Source organism: Lepus europaeus, chromosome 8 (genome assembly GCF_033115175.1).
Source record: "Lepus europaeus isolate LE1 chromosome 8, mLepTim1.pri, whole genome shotgun sequence".
NCBI lineage: Eukaryota > Metazoa > Chordata > Mammalia > Lagomorpha > Leporidae > Lepus > Lepus europaeus.
Window position 1 is genome coordinate 63,551,876 of NC_084834.1, and position 19,928 is coordinate 63,571,803.

Consider the following 19,928-nt stretch of genomic DNA (forward strand, 5'->3'; position numbering starts at 1 on the left):
GAGCTTTCCTGGATTTGCTTCTGCTGAATTGTCTTCAACCCAATAATCTTTCCCATTTTGGATTGTATATCCTCGTCTCCTACAATTCTACTGTAATTCTATTGGGCTTATCTTACAACAAAAATTAAATAAGCATACCTAGTTAATTTGAATTTATGTCAATTAGTAATCACTTAATGTAAATATATCCATGAAAGTATTTTAAGTATCTAGGTCCCAACCATGGCAGAGTACATATTTCTAATAAATGATTATTATTATAAATGATTTGAATATTTCTAATAAATGATTATTTGTTATTTAACTGAAATTTGAATTTAACTGTGCAACTTGTATTTTTATTTGCTAAATTTGGTAACCCCAGATGAAAGATAACAATTATTTTGGAGCAAAAATACAAATAAATATTTCAACAATTGTACCTTAGACATGCAGGGCCAACTGTACATAATTTTATGCATATGAAGAGAAAAAAACTAGCTCTTACTACAAACCTAGATCATTTTTACTGTCCTTAGCATATTTACAATTTTGATATAAACACTATAAGTAATTGACTCTTAGGAAAACTCTAGTTAGTGGAAAGTCTGAAATACATAAATGTAGAGGTATTATGAATAACAGCCCATTTTACCAAGTGCTATTTGATTCACACTTTAAAAAACATATCTTTATGTTTTGAATCAGAGATAGTTGAACCCAAAGTGGGTAGCACCTTCAAAATCTCTTTACAGTTTGAAACAGATTCATTTTCTTTGCATGATTAGACCTGAAACATGCAAACCCATGACCATCTGATGGGACCTCCACTTGGCCACATGCTGCATTTTGGAAACCAAAAAAGGCAACCTTCTTAGGACAACATAGCCCTCAAGGTTCCAGTGTAGCTAGCAGAAGTAGGATTGCATTTTAACTCCCTCAACTGTACACACTTGTATAGTGAGCAACCTGTGCAACATTTTGGAGTTGATGTGTCACTTGGGCCACACAAAATAAAAAGTAGATTATAGAAAGAACGACAAATGATATAGGGAGTTACCAAGGATGCTAAATTTTGTATGTTTTTCAATTGTAAAATTATAAACCTCCTTGAGACAATGGTAATTCTTATCATTTTGTTTATCTTTAACCCTTATAATAAATTATTTCATCTTGCTTAAGGTAGTTCAAACTCATTCCTGTCACTTGAAATATATTTTAATATGTAATCAGTTGCATAAAAATACTGCTTCAAAACAAGCTTTAGGAATCATTAGAACTGTGATAACATCCTGGCAATAATCTATATTGAATACACATTGGAATATACCAAAGTGCTTTTCTTTTACTGCTGAATTGATCTTTTAAAATCTCTTTCAGATTCTGGGTCTCTTTGGTTTTCAGAGATTGGCAAATCCTTGTTAAAAAGAGTAAATAAAATGATTTGCTTTCAGTTGCATTCAGAATGAATTTAATTTTCATTCTTTCCTTTGAATAATGGGTTTCTCAAGCTGAAAACCATCTGTATTTTTTAAAATTTGGAATAATTTGTGAATAAAGAGTTGAAGAGGTGAAATAAAAAAGAATGAGAAACTTTTACACAAGCACAGCTTAATGATCTGAAAAAAAAAAAAGGGAAAGAGAGGATAAACAAAGCAAGAATGGAAGCAATCAATGTGCTAATAAGATCTCCCTGGGCACTAGCTTTTGACTTTTTCATAAACTATAACATCTTGTATGTTTAAAAAATTATTTCCATATTTTTTTTACTTTCCTTCTAGCTGGAGGAATAGGGAGTTACTTCCTGTTTTCTTCATGATTGTGCTTAACAGGCAAGTTCACTAGAGTACATCACTCATTTCAGTCATCTTTTGTAATCTTGTGTTTACAAGCATCCATTTTACACATCTTCCAAAGAATGTTCTTGCTATTGTTTGCAGTATAATAAGATAGTTTTCCTCCTTTTCAGTTACAATCACAGTTTGGGTCTAAATAAATAATTGACTGACATAGAAACGGCAATTTCTTTAATCTGAGTTAAGAAGTTTAGAATAAGTCAAAGAAGACTGAAGAAGTGGGCTGGTCGTTTGGAAAAGTAGTCTCAGTAGTGAAACAGTCCACTGGGAGACCATGACAGCCACTGAGCACCAAGATAATAAATTTATATTCCATGATAATGATATATAAATAGGAAGGAATAAATCTTCTTGGGTAGATAAAAAGGATGTTTTTTATACAGAATCCATAAGGTTTGGTATTTGTTAGAAAAGGGGAATAAAAGGGAAGGGAGTGATCAAACATTACTCCGAAGATTGAAGTCTAGTAAATGTGAAATGCTATCAAGAACATAAATTGAGATGTTAGCAAGGATATTCTTTGTCAGGCAAGCATGCAGTAGGAAATACGAATGTGCAACTCAGAGGATATCTTGGGACTGTGGATCATGATGTGGGAGTTTTCTGTATGGAGACATTCTACAGGGGCTTTGTTTTTGTTATCCACTTCACAGTAGGAGAAAAGGCCTAAATTTAAGGCAAAAAGGAAGAAAGAACATGGTAGAAAAATGGATAGTAAAAAATAATTCACAGCATTTGGAAACAAGAACTGGAACACAAAAGCATCAACGAAGAAAATTTCAAGAAACTCCCTTGTGGTAGATACATGTTTGGCTTTTGTCCCCAGTCACTAGCATACAACTTCTAACATCTTAACCATCTCAAGAGTTATAAGAATGTTCTGTATGCTAATGAGATGACTGGTGGTTGAGGCCCCCTAGATAGCCTCAGTATTGGTACTGGTCTCCAGAAAAACTATGTATGATTGAAATGTTCAGCAACAACTCGTGATTTATGGATCGAGGAAGAGGCTAGATATTGGGCTAATTTTAAGTGGCAATGATTTAATCAATTGCACCTATATGATAAGACCGCCAAAAAAACTGTAAATGATAGATGGGGAGGGGACTTTCAAGTTGGCGGGCACATACATGAGCTAGGAGGTGGTATACCCCAATTGCAGAAGCTCCTTTGCTGGGAATCCTTTTGGACCTCTTCATTTGGTTCTTCCATATATCCTTTATAATATCTTTTATAATAAATGAGTAAAATGAATGTTTTCCTGTGTTTCCCTCAGCTGTTCCAGAAAATTACCAAACATGTGGAGGGGATAATGGGAATTCCCAATTTATAGCCAATTAGTCATTAGTACAGGAGGCAACTTGTGACATGCAGCTGGCACTGGAAGTAGAGGACTTAGCCCTTACTCATGGGATCTGTGCTACTTTTGGGTACTGTCAGAATTGAACTGATTCAGTAAAAAGAGTTCAAAAGTGGTAATTCGTTATGTAGGTTTTTACAGAGTCCCATGAGGGTATGGTTTAGGCCAACTGCCTGGATTTGATAAATGGAAGTCTTTGATGATTATCGGGATCCTCAGAGTTGTAGAGGGATGGAAGCTGGGTAACTGCTACACCCACAGCTGTCCCATCTGCGTAGCAAAACTGCTGCCATGTTGGGACCCTCAGGCTGGAGGGGTGGGGTCAGTGCTCCGCGGAGTGAAGCCCCAGGCGGTTCCCATGCAGTCAGCGGTCGTCATGGCCCCTGGCGGCTAGAAAGGCACGAAACTGCCAGCTTGGCTCAGAGAACTTTCCTTGCTGTTGCTTTTGTTTAATTTTAGCAGTGCTTTTTCATTGTGCTATGTGCAGTCAAGTGGGGTACAGGTGGGACACCAGGATTCAATAAACTTTACCTCCGGGAACATATCCTTGTGGGCACCGCTATTCATCCAGGCTGTGCACAATGCAGCCTGGGCATTGACCTCAAATAACACTCTGGGAACATTGCTCGATCCCACGGAGCAGCTGGAGCTGCTTAGCTTTGATGAAGGAGATGGCACGGCAGAAGCCCACTTGGAGATGTTGTTAGGAAATGTGCACGCCCAAAAAAGATTCCAAAAGAGAGCAAGAATTAGCAAAGATTCCCAAGAGAATTTTGCCAAAAGGATATGAACAATATCTAATTAGTGGGCGGTGGTGGACTCGTCCTCAGTGGGCCCCGCAAGCGGGAAAATATTTACCCCCTCTAGTTATTATTCAGGTAGCGAATTAGTGCGTGTGAGAGGAGGTTGAGATAAAATGATCAAGAAATTTATAAAAGAAAAATTGTCTTTAAGTTAAGAAATGAACTCTCTGTGACCTTTCATGAAAGTGCAGATATGTTTCTCACGGCACATGTAGATTGAAAAACCGAAACCACTATTGTCTCACATGTGAGTTAGAATGTCCTGCTGATTAATGATTGTAAGCGTAATTTCTTTGCCTGGAAGCCTGTATTTGCTTTGCCAAGTTCCGTGTAAAAGCGGAATAAAAGCTTATGCTTTGCAGCAAATAAACGCAGCAGCATACTCATACAATTTGGGTGTCTGTCTGTCATTCCCCCCGTCGATTCTTGCTCTCCTGAACACCTTCGCCCTCGTTCTCCCTCGGTCTGAGGCCTCTGATAGAGCCGGTCCGTGGCAGGTGGCGCCCGAACAGGGACTCGAAGGACAGGTAATCTTTCTCTTTCTCCTTTTTCTTCAGAGCAAGGACGACTCTTACCAAGGGACTGCAGCCCTGCCAGTAAAGGCTCACTGGTTAAGTGTAAGTAATCTTATAAGGGGAATCATGGGGCATGCTTTAACTAAGAATGAAAAAATGTTGGTGGTCATGTTACAGAAAATGTTGAATAAAACTGGCTTTCCTGTCTCAGTCAAAACGGTAGAAACTTTTACTTCGTTCCTCAGGAGGGTAAGTCCTTGGTTCCTGGAGGGAGGCTCTATGACTTTAGAAGATTGGAAAAAGGTTGGTAAAGAAATGCGTAGGTACGTACAAAGTCAAGGGGAAAATACCCTGCCCCCGCAAGCATATCAATTATGGTATCAAATTCGTGAACTTTTAGCAGAAACTACTCCCTTTGAGGGACTCTGCAGGGAAACAGCCTCAGAGGCTGGTGAGGGACCAGTGTATGAAGAAATGATGGAAAAAGAGAGGCAGAAGGAAGCGACTCCCTTGATGGCTTCGGCCCCAGAATTATTTTATGCCTCTATTAACAGAGATGATGGGGATGAGGTTGATTGGTCAGAATTAGAAAGGAGACAGGCAGAGGAAGATTGGGAGGATGATTTTCGAGACCATCATCCCATGCCTTTAATGTCTCTGCCTGGAGCCTCTAAAACATCACGGCCAATCCCAAAACCCCGGAAGCGTCCTCCTCTGCCCCCTACAGGATTTCAAGGAGCAGTCGCAGAGGCAAGGAAAAATGGGGACTTGTCCTTGGGAACGTTCCCTGTTACAGAGGTATTTGAGAATGATGAAGAACCGACCTGGGAACCAATGCCATTAAAGACTTTAAAGGAATTGCAAAGTGCAGTTAAGACTAATGGGGCTACAGCTCCCTATACTTTGCAAGTGTTAGAGATGGTGGCTAGTCTATGGCTGACACCGTATGATTGGATACAGACAGCTAAGGCCACTTTGACCCCCGGGGATTATATTCTCTGGCGAACAGATTATCAGGACCGAAGCAAAGATACTATAGTACAATCTATAAAAAAGAAGGGACCTAAGCCCACGATGTCTATGCTTATGGGGACAGAAGAATATACCTCACCTCAGGCTCAGACCAAAATTCCTAGAGATATATTGACTTTAATAACTAATAATGCTGTACAGGCATGGCGTACATTGCCACCTCCAGGAACCAAGGGGGGAACGCTAGCTAGTATAAGACAGGGAACTGAAGAACCTTATCAAGATTTTATATCCAGGCTGGAGGAGGCTGTCACGAGAATGCTTCCTCCTTCAGAGGGCACTGACATTCTTCTTAAGCAGTTGGCTTGGGAGAATGCCAATCCCCTTTGTCAAGATTTAATTCGGCCTTTAAGGAAGACAGGAACGCTCCAGGATTATATTAAAGCATGTTTAGATGCCTCACCAGCAGTAGTGCAAGGAATGGCCTATGCTGCAGCAATGAAGGGACAGAAGTTTAGCGCCTATGTAAAGAAAACATATGGAGGAGGCTCAAAGTCTCCCCCCATGAATGCTTGCTACAATTGTGGACAACCTGGACACATGCAGAAGGACTGCAAGCATTCAAAAGGAGACCCCCAAAAGAGGGAAGCTCCTGGATTATGTCCCCGCCGTAAAAAAGGGAGACATTGGAGAAATGAATGCAAGTCAAAGTTCCATAAAGATGGAACCCCTCTAACAAAAGAGGCAGAAAAGGAAAGGGAAACAAAAAACTAAGTCAGGGGCAGGCTCCTAGCCCGGCAGCAAAGGGAGAAGCTGAGAGCTGCGAGAACAATGGCGTGAGCAGTTCTCTTAACCCTAAAGCACCCGAGTTTACTGTACATGATTTAATGAGGGCAACTCCAGGAAGTGCTGGCTTAGATCTTGCTAGCTCTAAGGATATAATTGTATCTAAATGGGACGGAGTAACCTTAATTCCTACTAATGTAAAGGGAACTTTATTACCCCAAACTGTAGGATTAATTATAGGTAGGAGTTCAAATTACACAAAAAATTTTGAGGTATTGCCAGGAGTGTTGGATTCCGATACCGAGAATGATATAAAAATCATGATTAGGCCATTAAAAGAAACAATACAAATTCATAAGGGGCAAAGAATTGCACAGCTATTATTATTGCCATATATAAATTTACCTAATAAAATCATGAAAGAATGTAGAGGACAGGGACAATTTGGCAGCACAGAAGGGATATATTTTGTTCAAGAGCTTGGTCAACGTCCCTTCAAAACTATTCATTTAAATGGAAGACAGTTCAGAGGGTTACTGGACACAGGGGCCGATAGGACTTGTATTGCTTCTTCAGATTGGCCTTCTGCCTGGCCCGTACATCGGACAGGCTCTTCTTTGATAGGTTTAGGAACAGCAACTGGGGTCTTGCAAAGCTCAGCAATGCTGAAATGGACCGATGAAGGAAAGGAAGGGTACATTCAACCTTATGTCCTTCCCTCATTACCTTTTACTCTTTGGGGTAGAGACCTTTTGAATGCCATGCAGGTGCGTCTTGTTACGACAGATGCCATGGATGAACAGCATTTTACATAGGGGCCACTGCAGAAAATCTTTTTGCAGATAAAATACAATGGCTGACTCAAGAGCCCGTGTGGGTGAGTCAGTGGCCCCTTACAGAAGAAAAAATGCAGGCTCTTGAGCAGCTAGTGCAAGAACAGTTGGATAAAGGGCATTTGGTAGAGTCGAATAGCCCATGGAACACTCCTGTGTTCGTCATTAAGAAAAAATCTGGCAAGTGGCGTTTGTTACAGGACTTAAGAGCAGTTAATGCTGTTATGAAAGACATGGGTCCATTGCAGCCTGGTTTGCCATCCCCCGTTGCTGTGCCTCAAGGATGGAAAATCATAGTAATAGATTTACAAGATTGTTTTTATACCATAAAATTGCATCCAGAAGATAGTGAATATTTTGCATTTAGTGTTCCTTCAACAAATTTTAAAAGGCCATATAGGAGATATCAATGGGTAACTTTACCTCAGGGTATGAAAAATTCACCAACATTATGTCAAAAATTTGTGGATAAGGCATTACAAAGAATTAGACAAAAATATGATAAAGCATATATTATTCATTATATGGATGATATATTATTGGCCCATAAAATATCAGAAATGTTAGAAAAAATATTATATGACACTATTGAAGCTCTTACTGCTTGTGGTTTAATTATAGCTCCAGACAAAATACAAAGAGAAAGGCCTTTAAATTATTTAGGACAAACCATTAAAGATGATTGTATAGTCTCCCAGAAAATATCAATTAGGAGGGATAAAATGAGAACATTAAATGATTATCAAAAATTATTAGGAGATATTAATTGGCTTCGACCACATTTAAAGATAACCACTGGAGAGTTAAGCCCATTATATATGCTGTTGCATGGAGATTCAGATCCAAAATCATTAAGAACAATCACTCCAGAAGCTATAAAAGCTCTGCAGTTGGTTGAAGAAGCTCTAAGCAAGGCCCGAGTTCAACAGGTAAATTATGAAAAACCTTGGCTACTATTGATATTTGCTACGGAATATACTCCTACAGCATGTTTGTGGCAAGAAGGTGTTTTAGAATGGCTCCATCTACCACACACACAAACAAAGATAGTGGCAGACTATCCTTATTTATGCTCCCTATTAATTACTAAGGGAAGGATGAGATCTAAGGAACTTTTTGGAAAGGAACCAACTTGCATAGTCACTCCTTATAATAAAATGCAAGTGGATGATTTGTTACAAAATAATGATGATTGGGTATTAGCATTACAAAATTATGCAGGACAAATAAAATATCATTATCCCAGACACCCCATCGTAGAATTTGCCAGACATGTAAAATTAATATTTCCATTGTGGTTTTCCTCTCAACCTTTAGAAAGGTCAGATAATATTTTTACAGATGGGTCATCCACGGGTCGAGCTGTGGTCTACAGCCCTGGCATGGGATTTATGTAGAGAATGGTGAAAAAACATCTGCTCAGCAAGCTGAGATAAGGGCTGTAGTCTTAGCTTTTACTAAGTTTCCACAGGCATTTAATCTTTACTCAGATTCTAAATATGTGGTTAACTTATTTCCTGCCCTAGAAACAGCACTTTTATCAGGAAAATCTCCCATTCTATCATTATTAAAGCAGTTACAAGAGTTAATACAAAGGAGAACAGAAAAATTTTACATTGGGCATATTCGAGGACATACTAAATTACCAGGACCCTTAGCACAGGGGAATGCTATTGCTGATATATTTACTCAACCATTTGTAGGAAATGTGCAGGAGGCACAACAAAGTCATGAATTGCATCATCAAAATGCTTCTTCTTTAAGAAAAATGTTTTCCCTTACTAGAGAGCAGGCAAGGCAAATTGTGAAACAGTGTGTACATTGTCCGGAAGTGTATCATCCTTTAAAAATGGGAGTTAATCCCAGAGGCTTGAAAGCTAATGTAATTTGGCAAATGGATGTGACGCATGTAGCTTCTTTTGGGAAATTAGCTTATGTGCATGTTACTGTGGACACCTTTTCGCATTTTGTGCATGCCTCTGCAAGAACAGGAGAGGCAGTAAAGGATGTTGTACAACATCTAGTGCAATGTTTTCAAATCATGGGGGTGCCATCACAAATAAAAACGGACAATGGCCCTGCATATACTTCAAAGGCTTTTGCCACCTTTTGTGCACAATGGCATATTGTGCATGTGACAGGAATTCCTTATAATCCACAAGGGCAAGCCATTATAGAAAGGACTCATCAAACTTTAAAATTACAAATAGAAAGGCTGCAAAAGGCAAATTCATATTTCTCAGCACATCATATACTGTCTCATTGTTTATTTGTGTTAAATCATTTAAATGTTGATGATAAAAATTTAACTGCAGCCTTAAAACATTGGGATCAAGAGGTATATAAAACACCATTACCTAAAGTCCTATGGAAGGATTTATTAACTGGAACATGGAAAGGTCCAGATTTGCTAATAACCTCGGGACGAGGCTATGCTTGTGTTTTTCCACAGAATGCTGACGTCCCGATCTGGATCCCGGATCGCCTTATCCGGCCAGCTCTTGGGACAGCGCCGCGGGAAGCGACGCTGGAAGAAGAACAAGAAGCAGACAGTCAACAAGCTGAAGAAGCTGAAGATAACATCAGCCGAGAAGGAAATCACGTGGACAAAGATCAAGAACCTCATTCGCGCAGCGAAGGCGTTGTTACATGAACAAGGGAGACCCCTTTCTGCCCCCTATTATTTTTTGGCCTTTTTAGCCTTAGTCTCGGCACCGATGGGGGAAGTGGAGGGGATTTCCTATTGGGCCTATGTACCAAATCCTCCAATTATTCAGCCAGTGGGATGGTTAGACAGAGAGCCTATTAAAGTGCTAACTAATGATTCTGTAAGAATGGGAGGAGCTCAAGGTTCTGATGAAAGATATTCCACCTCTTCATTAATAACCTTTGAGGGAAGAGCAGATTCTCTGCCCATTTGCCTGTCACTTAAGGGGGAACCACCATCGGGCTGTCTTCCCACCTCATACAGAACTTTTCTAGCAGATGGACCAGATAAGACGAGCTCAATAGAAAGTGGAATATCTGGTGGTAAGAAACGGGAACAGAAGCGATGGATGTGGGAAAGGCAACTGCAGGTAGTAGGGCAAGCACTTTATAATGATAATTGTACAGTCATTCCTGCTGTGTCTATGCCCACAACACCATGTGAGCTTAAATTTCCTACTTCCAAATCAGATGAATTGTGGGATTCTTCTTTAACAAAAAATCCAACATGGCTGTCATGTGGTTTTCATAATTCGGCTACATTTTATGATCCTGACAATTTAGGACTAAGAATTTGGGATTTTTCTAATTCTATATGTAAACGCAGCTGGAATCTGGAACATTACATTAATGCTGTGGATAGATTTCATGGATATCGATATGAAAGACATGGGGAACCTTTAAGGCGATGGTTTTCTCCAGGATATGTGGAACCTATTTTATATGCCAGAAAAGGGAATAAAATTAGGAAGCATTTAGATTTGTTTAGACTGTCTGCGGCTGCTAATATGATTCTTGAGAAGCGTCCAAATCAGACAAAATCAGAACCTATCAGTGTCAAAGCTTGTGTTGCTTATCCAAATGCTCTTTTGTTGGTTCCTCCTACTGGTTCTTTAAATATTAGTGCAGAACGGCAATCATATAGATTATTATGTTATCAATGCGTGTTAACAAATTGTATAGGGTCCACAGTGCAGAAAAAGTATTATGCTATGCTAATAGTGCGCCGACCTCCCTTTATAATGTTGCCAGTAGAATTAGGAAAAAATGCATGGTATGATAATTCTGCTTTGCAAGTACTTGATATGTTATCTGAATTGTTAAGGCCAAAAAGATTTGTTACTTCATTGATACTAGGAATAACTGCTTTAATTTCTATTGTTACTACATTTGCTGTGGCTACTACTGCATTAGAGAACGGAATTCAGACTGCTCATTATGTAAATACATTAAACGGGAATATTACAATGGCTTTATTAAGACAAGAAGCAATTGATCAAAAATTGGAAGCTAAAATCAATGTGTTGGAGGAAGTGGTCCTCGCTTTAGGACAAGATATTGCTAACTTGAAGACAATGTTCTCTGCACGCTGTCATAGTAGTTTTAAATCAATTTGTGTAACACCATTGTTGTATAATACTTCACAACCTTGGGAGAAAGTGAAAGCACATGTGCAGGGCGTGTGGCATGATAATGATATTACACATGACCTACATGCTTTGCAAAAGGAAATAGCGGTAGTAAGCCAGTCTAGATTGCAACTAGGGGATTTAAATGAATTAGCAGAAAGTATAGGATCGGGAATAAAGGCTCTAAATCCTATCAATTGGAAAAACTACTTAATTTATATAGGAGTTTTAGCTGCAATAGTATTGGTGGTGATTTTATTGTTTCCTGGAGTGTTTAAATGTATACTCACTTCATTGCGGGATGTGCAGCAGGAAGTTTTCGAGCTTCGTCTTAAAAACAAAGGGGGAATTGCTACACCCACAGCTGTCCCATCTGCGTAGCAAAACTGCTGCCATGTTGGGACCCTCAGGCTGGAGGGGTGGGGTCAGTGCTCCGCGGAGTGAAGCCCCAGGCGGTTCCCATGCAGTCAGCGGTCGTCATGGCCCCTGGCGGCTAGAAAGGCACGAAACTGCCAGCTTGGCTCAGAGAACTTTCCTTGCTGTTGCTTTTGTTTAATTTTAGCAGTGCTTTTTCATTGTGCTATGTGCAGTCAAGTGGGGTACAGGTGGGACACCAGGATTCAATAAACTTTACCTCCGGGAACATATCCTTGTGGGCACCGCTATTCATCCAGGCTGTGCACAATGCAGCCTGGGCATTGACCTCAAATAACACTCTGGGAACATTGCTCGATCCCACGGAGCAGCTGGAGCTGCTTAGCTTTGATGAAGGAGATGGCACGGCAGAAGCCCACTTGGAGATGTTGTTAGGAAATGTGCACGCCCAAAAAAGATTCCAAAAGAGAGCAAGAATTAGCAAAGATTCCCAAGAGAATTTTGCCAAAAGGATATGAACAATATCTAATTAGTGGGCGGTGGTGGACTCGTCCTCAGTGGGCCCCGCAAGCGGGAAAATATTTACCCCCTCTAGTTATTATTCAGGTAGCGAATTAGTGCGTGTGAGAGGAGGTTGAGATAAAATGATCAAGAAATTTATAAAAGAAAAATTGTCTTTAAGTTAAGAAATGAACTCTCTGTGACCTTTCATGAAAGTGCAGATATGTTTCTCACGGCACATGTAGATTGAAAAACCGAAACCACTATTGTCTCACATGTGAGTTAGAATGTCCTGCTGATTAATGATTGTAAGCGTAATTTCTTTGCCTGGAAGCCTGTATTTGCTTTGCCAAGTTCCGTGTAAAAGCGGAATAAAAGCTTATGCTTTGCAGCAAATAAACGCAGCAGCATACTCATACAATTTGGGTGTCTGTCTGTCATTCCCCCCGTCGATTCTTGCTCTCCTGAACACCTTCGCCCTCGTTCTCCCTCGGTCTGAGGCCTCTGATAGAGCCGGTCCGTGGCAGGTAACACAGACTCAAACAGAAGGTAAGAAGAGCAATTGGCAGAACCAATATGGATGTGAATTTTTACATTTCTGAGGAACATCTGCTTTGCCAACCTGTTGGAAGAGCTTGGGTTAAAGATCAGGAAGTAGAGTTTGGAAATATGCTCAGAAGATTAGATGGGTTGGGCTGGGAACATTAAGAGAACAAGTTTTCTTACAGTCTCAGGGATATCTAGTGAGAATTTAGGGCTTTATTATTCCCTTACTCCCTTACCATTTAGTCCATATTTTCAGACCTAGCCCATGGTCTAGAAGTTCCTATGCTTGGACCACTTCTAGACCTCTTCATGTAGCCTGAGATAAAATATAAACAAAATTGAAGAATGGAGATATCAGAGCCAGAGAGAAGTAAAAAAATGAAGACAAGGTATAAAAGAAAGGGGATAAATGGGCTCATTCAAACTGCTATAGAAAATGACAGCCACAGAAGCAGTATGTTTAGATATCATGCTGTCAATCTCTCCAGAAAAACTAGTTGATATGTGACGTTCAGGGACTAAGGTAGCTAATTAGCAAAGAAGGAAATTTAGCTGGTTTCCTCTTGTCCATTTGCTCTCTTCACATTGCTCTACCTATTAAAAAGCAGCCAAATAAGTAGTTCAATATTTTCAGCATTACCCATAGGTATATAGTGTATATGAGTATCTAGCTGTGGCATAGACAACTGAATAAGAACACAGATTCTAACAATATAGTAATTTAAAATACAAGCTGCATGTTCAGCTAACTTGGGTTTGATTTCTTTTAAAAAATTTAAATTTTATTAAAATTATACATTTCATGTATTTGGCTTTTTAATTTCTTTTTTTCCTTGTTTTTGTATTTTTATTTAAGTAATGCAAGTTTCATGTATTTCATATATACAGATTTAGGAACACAGTGATACTTCTCCTGCACCCTTCCACCTGCCCATGCTTCAACCCTTCTTCCTATTATTCCCTCTCACATTCCCACTCTTAATTTTTACCAAGATCTGTTTTCAATTCATTTAATGATTGTATAGTTAACCCAACACTAAATAAAATAGTTCAACAAATTGTATGAAGGAAAAAAAAAAAACACTGTTCCTCAATGGAAGAGACAAGGGCTGTAAACAATCATCAGATATGAAAATGTCCATTTCACTCCAATACATTACATTTTAGGTACTCTGTTAGTTACCTGAAATCAGGGAAAACTTTTTGGGACTGGCTTATTTCACATGGTGTAAAGGTTTCCAGTTGTGTCCATCTTGTTGCAAAAGACAGGATTTCATTTTTCCCTCCCTCCCTCCCTCCCTCCTTCCCTCTCTCCTTCTCTCTCTTTCTTTTCTGACAGTTAGACAGTGAGAGAGAGAGACAGAGAGAAAGGTCTTCCTTCCATTGGTTCACCCCCCCAAATGGCCACTACAATCAGAGCTATGCCAATCTGAAGCTAGGAGCCAGGTGCTTCTTCTCGGTCTCCCATGTGGGTGCAGGGGCCCAAGCACCTGGGCTATCCTTCACTGTCCTCCCGGGCCACAGCAGAGAGCTGGACTGGAAGAGAAGCAACCAGGACTAGAACCCAGTGCTCATATGGGATGCTGGCACCGCAGGCGAAGGGTTAACCAAGTAAGCCACGGCGCTGGCCCCCTCATTTTTCTTTTTTATTGCTGAGTAGTACTTCATGGTGTATACATACCATGATTTCTTTATGTAGTCAACAGTTGATAGACATCTGGGTTTATTTCATCTTAGCTGTTGTGAATTGTGATGTAATGAACACAGGGTTACAAATAAAACTTTCAGATGCTGATTTCTTTTGGTTTGGGTAAATTCCCAGGAATGGGATGGCTGGATCATATGGTGTTCTATTTTCAGATTTCTTTTTTTTTTTTTAAGATTTACAGAGAGAGGAGATTTATTTATTTATTTATTTGAAAGTCAGAGTTACAGAGAGAGAGAGGAGAAGCAGAGAGAGAGAGAGAAAGAGAGAGAGAGGTCTTCCATCCACTGGTTCACTCCCCAGATGGCTGCAACAGCTGGAGCTGCGTTGATCTGAAGCCAGGATCCAGGAGCTTCTTCCAGGTCTCCCAAGTGGGTGCAGGGGTCCAAGGACTTGGGCCATCTTCTACTGCTTTCCTAGGCCATAGCAGAGAACTGGAGTGGGAGAGGAGCACCTGGGACTAGAACTCGTGCCCTTATGGGATGCAGGTGCTTCAGGCCAGGGCATTAACCCATTGCACCACAGTGCTGGCCCCCCTATTTTCAGATTTCTAAGGTATCGCCATAGTGCCTTCCGCAGTTGCTGCACCAGTTTACATTCCCACCAACAGTGGATTAGGGTACCTTTTTCCCCACATCCTGGCTAGCATTTGTTGTTTGTTGGTTTCTGTATTAGAGCCATTCTAATTGGAGTGAGGTGAAACTGATCCTAAGTATTTTTTTAAATGTCTGTTGGCCATTTGAATTTCCTCTCTTGTAAAATGCCTGCTCAACTCTTTGTCATTTCTTAACTGGATATTTTTTGTTATTTTTGAATTTATTGAGCTCTTTATAGATTCTGGATGTTAACCATTTATCTGTTGCATAGTTTGCAAATATTTTCACCCATTGAATTGGTTGCCTCTTCACTCTGCTGAGTGTTTCTTTTGCAGTGCAGAAACTTGCTGTAAACTTATTTGTCAATTTTGGCTTTGATTGCCTGTGCTTTTAGGATTTTTTCCAAGAACTCCACCTATACCAATGTCTTGTAGAGTCTCCCTCATGTTCTTTAGTAATTTGATGGTATTGAGCCATAGATTTAGGTCTTTGATCAGTTTTGAATGGATTTTTCTGTAAGGTATAAGTTAGGGGTCTAGTTTCATACTTCTGCACACAGAGATCCAGTTCGCTAGCATCATTTGTTTAAAAGACTGTCCTTGTTTCGGGGATTGATTTTAGCTCCTTTGTCAAAGATAAGTTGGTTGTAGATCTGTGGACTGATTTTTGGAGTTTCTATTCTGTTCCATTAGTCTATACATCTGTTTTTGTGCCTATATCAGGTTCTTTTGATTATAACTGCCCTGCAATTTGCCTTGAAATCAGGAATTATGATGCCTCTGGCTTTGTTTTTGTTATATAAGTGTGCTTCAACTCTTTGGAGTCTCTTATGTTTACATATGAATTTTGGCATCATTTTTTCCTAGGTATGAGAAGAATGGCATTGCTATTTTGGTTGATATTGCATTGAATCTGTAAATTACTTTTGGTAGTATGGACACTTTGATGATGTTGATTCTTCCAATCCATTAACAAGGAAGATTTTGTTTTGTTTTGTTTTTTAATGTATTCTACTATTTATTTCTTTAGAGTTTTGTAATTTTCATTGTATAAATCTTTCACATCCATGGTTAAATTTATTCCAAGGTATTTAATTGAATTTTTGTAGCTATTGTGCATGGGACTTGTCTTTGTTTTTTGTTTTTTTTTTTTTTTTGGACAGGCAGAGTTATAGACAGTGAGAGAGAGACAGAAAGAAAGGTCTTCCTTCCATTGGTTCACTCCCCCAATGGCCGCTATGGCCGGTGCTGCACCGATCTGAAGCCAAGAGCCAGGTACCTCCTCCCGGTCTCCATGGGACTGATCCTGAAAATTCTTTCTCAGCCATGGCATTGTCTTTGTAATACAAAGGCTATTGATTTTTCTGTGTTGATTTTATATCCTGCTACTTTACCAAACTGTTTTATGAGTTCCAATAGTCTCTCAGTGGAGTATTTTGGATTCCTAAAAATAGAATCATGTCACCTGCAAATAAGATAGTTTGATTTCCTCCTTTCCAATTTGTATCCTTTTGATTTCCTTTTCTTCCCTAATGGCTCCGGTTAAAGCTTCCAGGACTGTATTAAATAGGAATGATGAGAGTGGGCATCCTTGCCTTGTTCTGGATCTTAGGGGAGATGCCTCCAGCTTTTCCACACTCAATAGGAATGCTGGCCACGGATTTGTCATAAATTGTCTTTATTGTGTTGAGAAGCATTCATTCTATACCCAGTTTGCATATGGTTTCCACTATAAAAGGGTATTGTATTTCATCAGATGCTTTCTCTGCATCTATTGACATAACCCTATGGTTTTTGTTCTTCAGTTCATTAATGTGATGTATCACATTTATTGATTTGCAAATGTTGAACCATTCTTGCATACCAGAGATAAATTCCATTTGGTCCAGGTGAAAAATCTCTCTGATGTTTTTTGTTGGATTCAATTAGCTAATATTTTGTTGAAGATTTTTGTATCTATGTTGTTCAGGGATATTGGTCTATAGTTCTCTTTATCTGATGCACCTTTTTCTGGTTTAGGAATTAAGGTGATGCTTGCCTCATAGAAGGAATTTGGAAGACTTCCTTCCATTTAAATTGTTTTGAATAGCTTGAGAAGAATTGGAGTTAATTGTTTAAATGTCTGGTAGAATTCAGCCATGAAGATGTCTGGTCCTGGGCTTTTCTTTGTTGAGAGGGTATTTATTACTGATTTAATTTCTGTCTTGGCTATTGGTCTGTTTAGGTTTTCTATGTCTTAATGTCTCAATTTTGGTAGATTGTATGTGTCTAGGAATCTATCCATATTTCTAGGTTTCCCAATTTGTTGGCATATAGCTCTTTGTAGTAATTCCTGATGATTCTTTTTCTTTCTGTGGTATCCATGTGGTATCTGTTGTTACTTCTCCCTTTTCATCTCTGATTTTATTGATTTGGGTCTTCTCCCTGTTTTTTTGTTTTGTTTTGTTTTGATCAGTTAGCCCAACAGTTTATCAATTTTGTTTATTTTTTCAAAAATCCAACTCTTCATTTCATGGATTTTTTTTCAGTTTTGTTTATTTCTTCTCTAATTTTAATTATTTATTTCCTTCTATTATTTGGGGTTTGGTTTGTTGTTGTTTGCCCTAGGTCTTTGTCTAGGGGCCCATAGAATCGGACCATCTTCTGCTTTCCCATGCACATTACCAGGGAGCTGGATCAGAAGTGGAGCAGCCAGGATCTGAACCAGCACCCATTTGTGATGCCAGCACTGCAGGTGACAACTTTACCCACTATGCCGTGGCACTGGAACCTAGCCTGTACCTTTTAACAGAGGAGTTGAGGCCATTTACATCCAAGGTGACTATTCATAAGTAATGATTTGGTCTTGCCATTTTTCCATACATATTTCCATTGTTTACTTGAATTTCTTTGGTGGTACTTTTACTGGTGATTTTCTGTCTTCACATTCTTTCATAGTGATGGCTACCTTTCTGTGTTTCTGTGTGTAGCACATCCTTAAGCATCTTTTGTAAGGCTGGACAAATGTTGACAAATTCGGTCAATTTCCATTTGTTATGGAAGGTCTTTTTTTAACCTTCATTCATAAATGTGAGCTTTGCAGGGTACAGTATTCTAGATTAATAGTTTTTTCTCTTAAGACTTCGACCATATCTCACCACCCTCTCTAGCCTGTAGGGTTTCTGATGAGAATTCAGCTGTGAGTCTAATTGGAGATACTCTGAAAGTAATCTGGAGTTTCTCCATTGTGCATTTTAGAATCTTTTCTTTATGTTTTACTGTGGAAATTTTGACAACAATGTGTTGTGGTGAAGATCATTTCTAATCATGTCTGTTAGGAATTCTATGTGCTTCCTCTACTTGGACATCCCTTTCTTTCTCCAAATTGGGGAAAACTTCTGGAATTATTTAACAAATAGGCTTTCTAGTCCATTCTCTCTTTCCCTACTTTCAGGAACTCATAAGACATCTATGTTGGGTCATTTGATAGTATCCCATAAATTTCCAACTCTGTTTTTAAGTTTTCTAATTTCTTCTTCTTCTTCTCCTTTTTTTTTTTTGTCTGACTGAAAGATTTCCAAAGATTTATCTTCTAGTTCACATATTCTTTCTTTTGCCTTACCAAGTCTGCTCTTAAGGCTTTCCACCACATCTTTATTTATCTATTGAATTCTTCATTTCTAACATTTCATTTTGATTTTTCTTTAAAATCCCAATTACATGGGAAAAATTTTCATTCATGTCATGTATGGTTTTCTTTAGTTTGTAGATTTGCTTTTGATTGCTTTTGAGTAATCTTATGATTAATTTTTAATTCTATTTCCAGCATTTCTACAATCTCTTCATCTTCCCGTTCCAATGTTGAAATGTTATTACGTTCCTGTGAAGTGGGGGTGGTGGTGGTGGTATCTTCCTTATTCTTGTTTCTTGAATTTTTGCATTTATTTTTAGGCATTTTTAGAGTTGATTTTTTTTTTCCTCTGATGGCTTTTGACTTTGAGCTATGCCTCTGTAGCTTAGTGGAATTTCTGTACTTTCAATGAATACCAAGAAGTCTGATGTGGGTGTGGCCGGGGAGCTCTGGTCAGTGCTCCAGAGTGGGGCAAGTTTCCAGAGTAACACCCAAGTTGGGCGTGGTAGATCTCCTCTTGTTAACAGAAGGGGAAAAATAGTCACCTCTGTTTTTGTGATCATACCCTCACCTCCACTCCTCCAAGCTGAGCAATGCCCGGGTGTCAGCTCTCAGTGTGTTCAACCCTCATCTGCACCACTGTATGAACTACACAAATGATCTGCACAGTCCTCACTGTGAGCACAGTTCCCACTGCATTGACCTGCCCCAGGCAACCAATGAGCTCTGAGCATGTGGAGCAGCACACAGTGATTGCTCAGAGTTCCAGCTACACCCTACACCTTCTCATCTAAGCACTGAGTCCCCATGGTCTTAGCATACAAAGCTCCCACTGTTGCTGAGTGCAGAGGTTTTGCTCTGCCCTGCCAGCCTGTCCAGTCAGCAGAGAGGCAGGTGTTACCTGAACCAGCTCTGCTTAGGTGTATTGACCCTGGGAGGCTGGGGTCACCTTACAGTCCTATGTTTGTGCCCAGTTACCTCCCCGCTAGGCTCAGAATCAGTGGGGACTGCAGATTTTTCCCTCCACCAGAATCTCTGTATCACATTTGTATATAAGAGCCACTCTCTGAATGTTGCTCTCTCCCCTCCACTGCCACCAGTATTGAAGAGAAGATTGCATCCTGTCTCAGCCAGTTGCTGTGGGCACACACAAAGTCTTCTGCAGCTCCTGCCCAAGCCCAAAATGGCACCTGCCCTTCTCAGCAGGGCAGCAGGCACTGCTGTTGGGAATCTGGGACAAGATAAATGTGTCCCCTCTACTTCCACTGGGTCCGCAGACAACCATTAACAACCACTAGCCCCAAGGCCTCCAGTCCAGACTCACACCACGCTCTTCCTCCAGCTATATCACCATGGTTTGCTGCAGTCTAGTCTCAC

The 19,928-nt window shown here is 39.7% G+C and overlaps 1 protein-coding gene across 1 annotated transcript; it reads left to right on the plus strand.

The window, feature by feature from the left end:
- Positions 1 to 4,549: 4,549 nt before the first annotated feature.
- LOC133765988 (endogenous retrovirus group K member 113 Env polyprotein-like) lies at positions 4,550 to 12,582 on the plus strand. Its single transcript, XM_062199702.1, has 2 exons — positions 4,550 to 4,615; positions 9,557 to 12,582. Exon 2 carries the CDS (start codon positions 9,558 to 9,560, stop codon positions 11,598 to 11,600), a length of 2,043 nt encoding a protein of 680 aa, XP_062055686.1. The 5' UTR covers positions 4,550 to 4,615; position 9,557; the 3' UTR covers positions 11,601 to 12,582.
- Positions 12,583 to 19,928: the final 7,346 nt, after the last annotated feature.

Coding starts and splice junctions, on each gene's coding strand:
- LOC133765988 (XM_062199702.1), top strand. CDS start 9,558: ATGCTGACGTCCCGATCTGGATCCCGGATCGCCTTATCCGGCCAGCTC.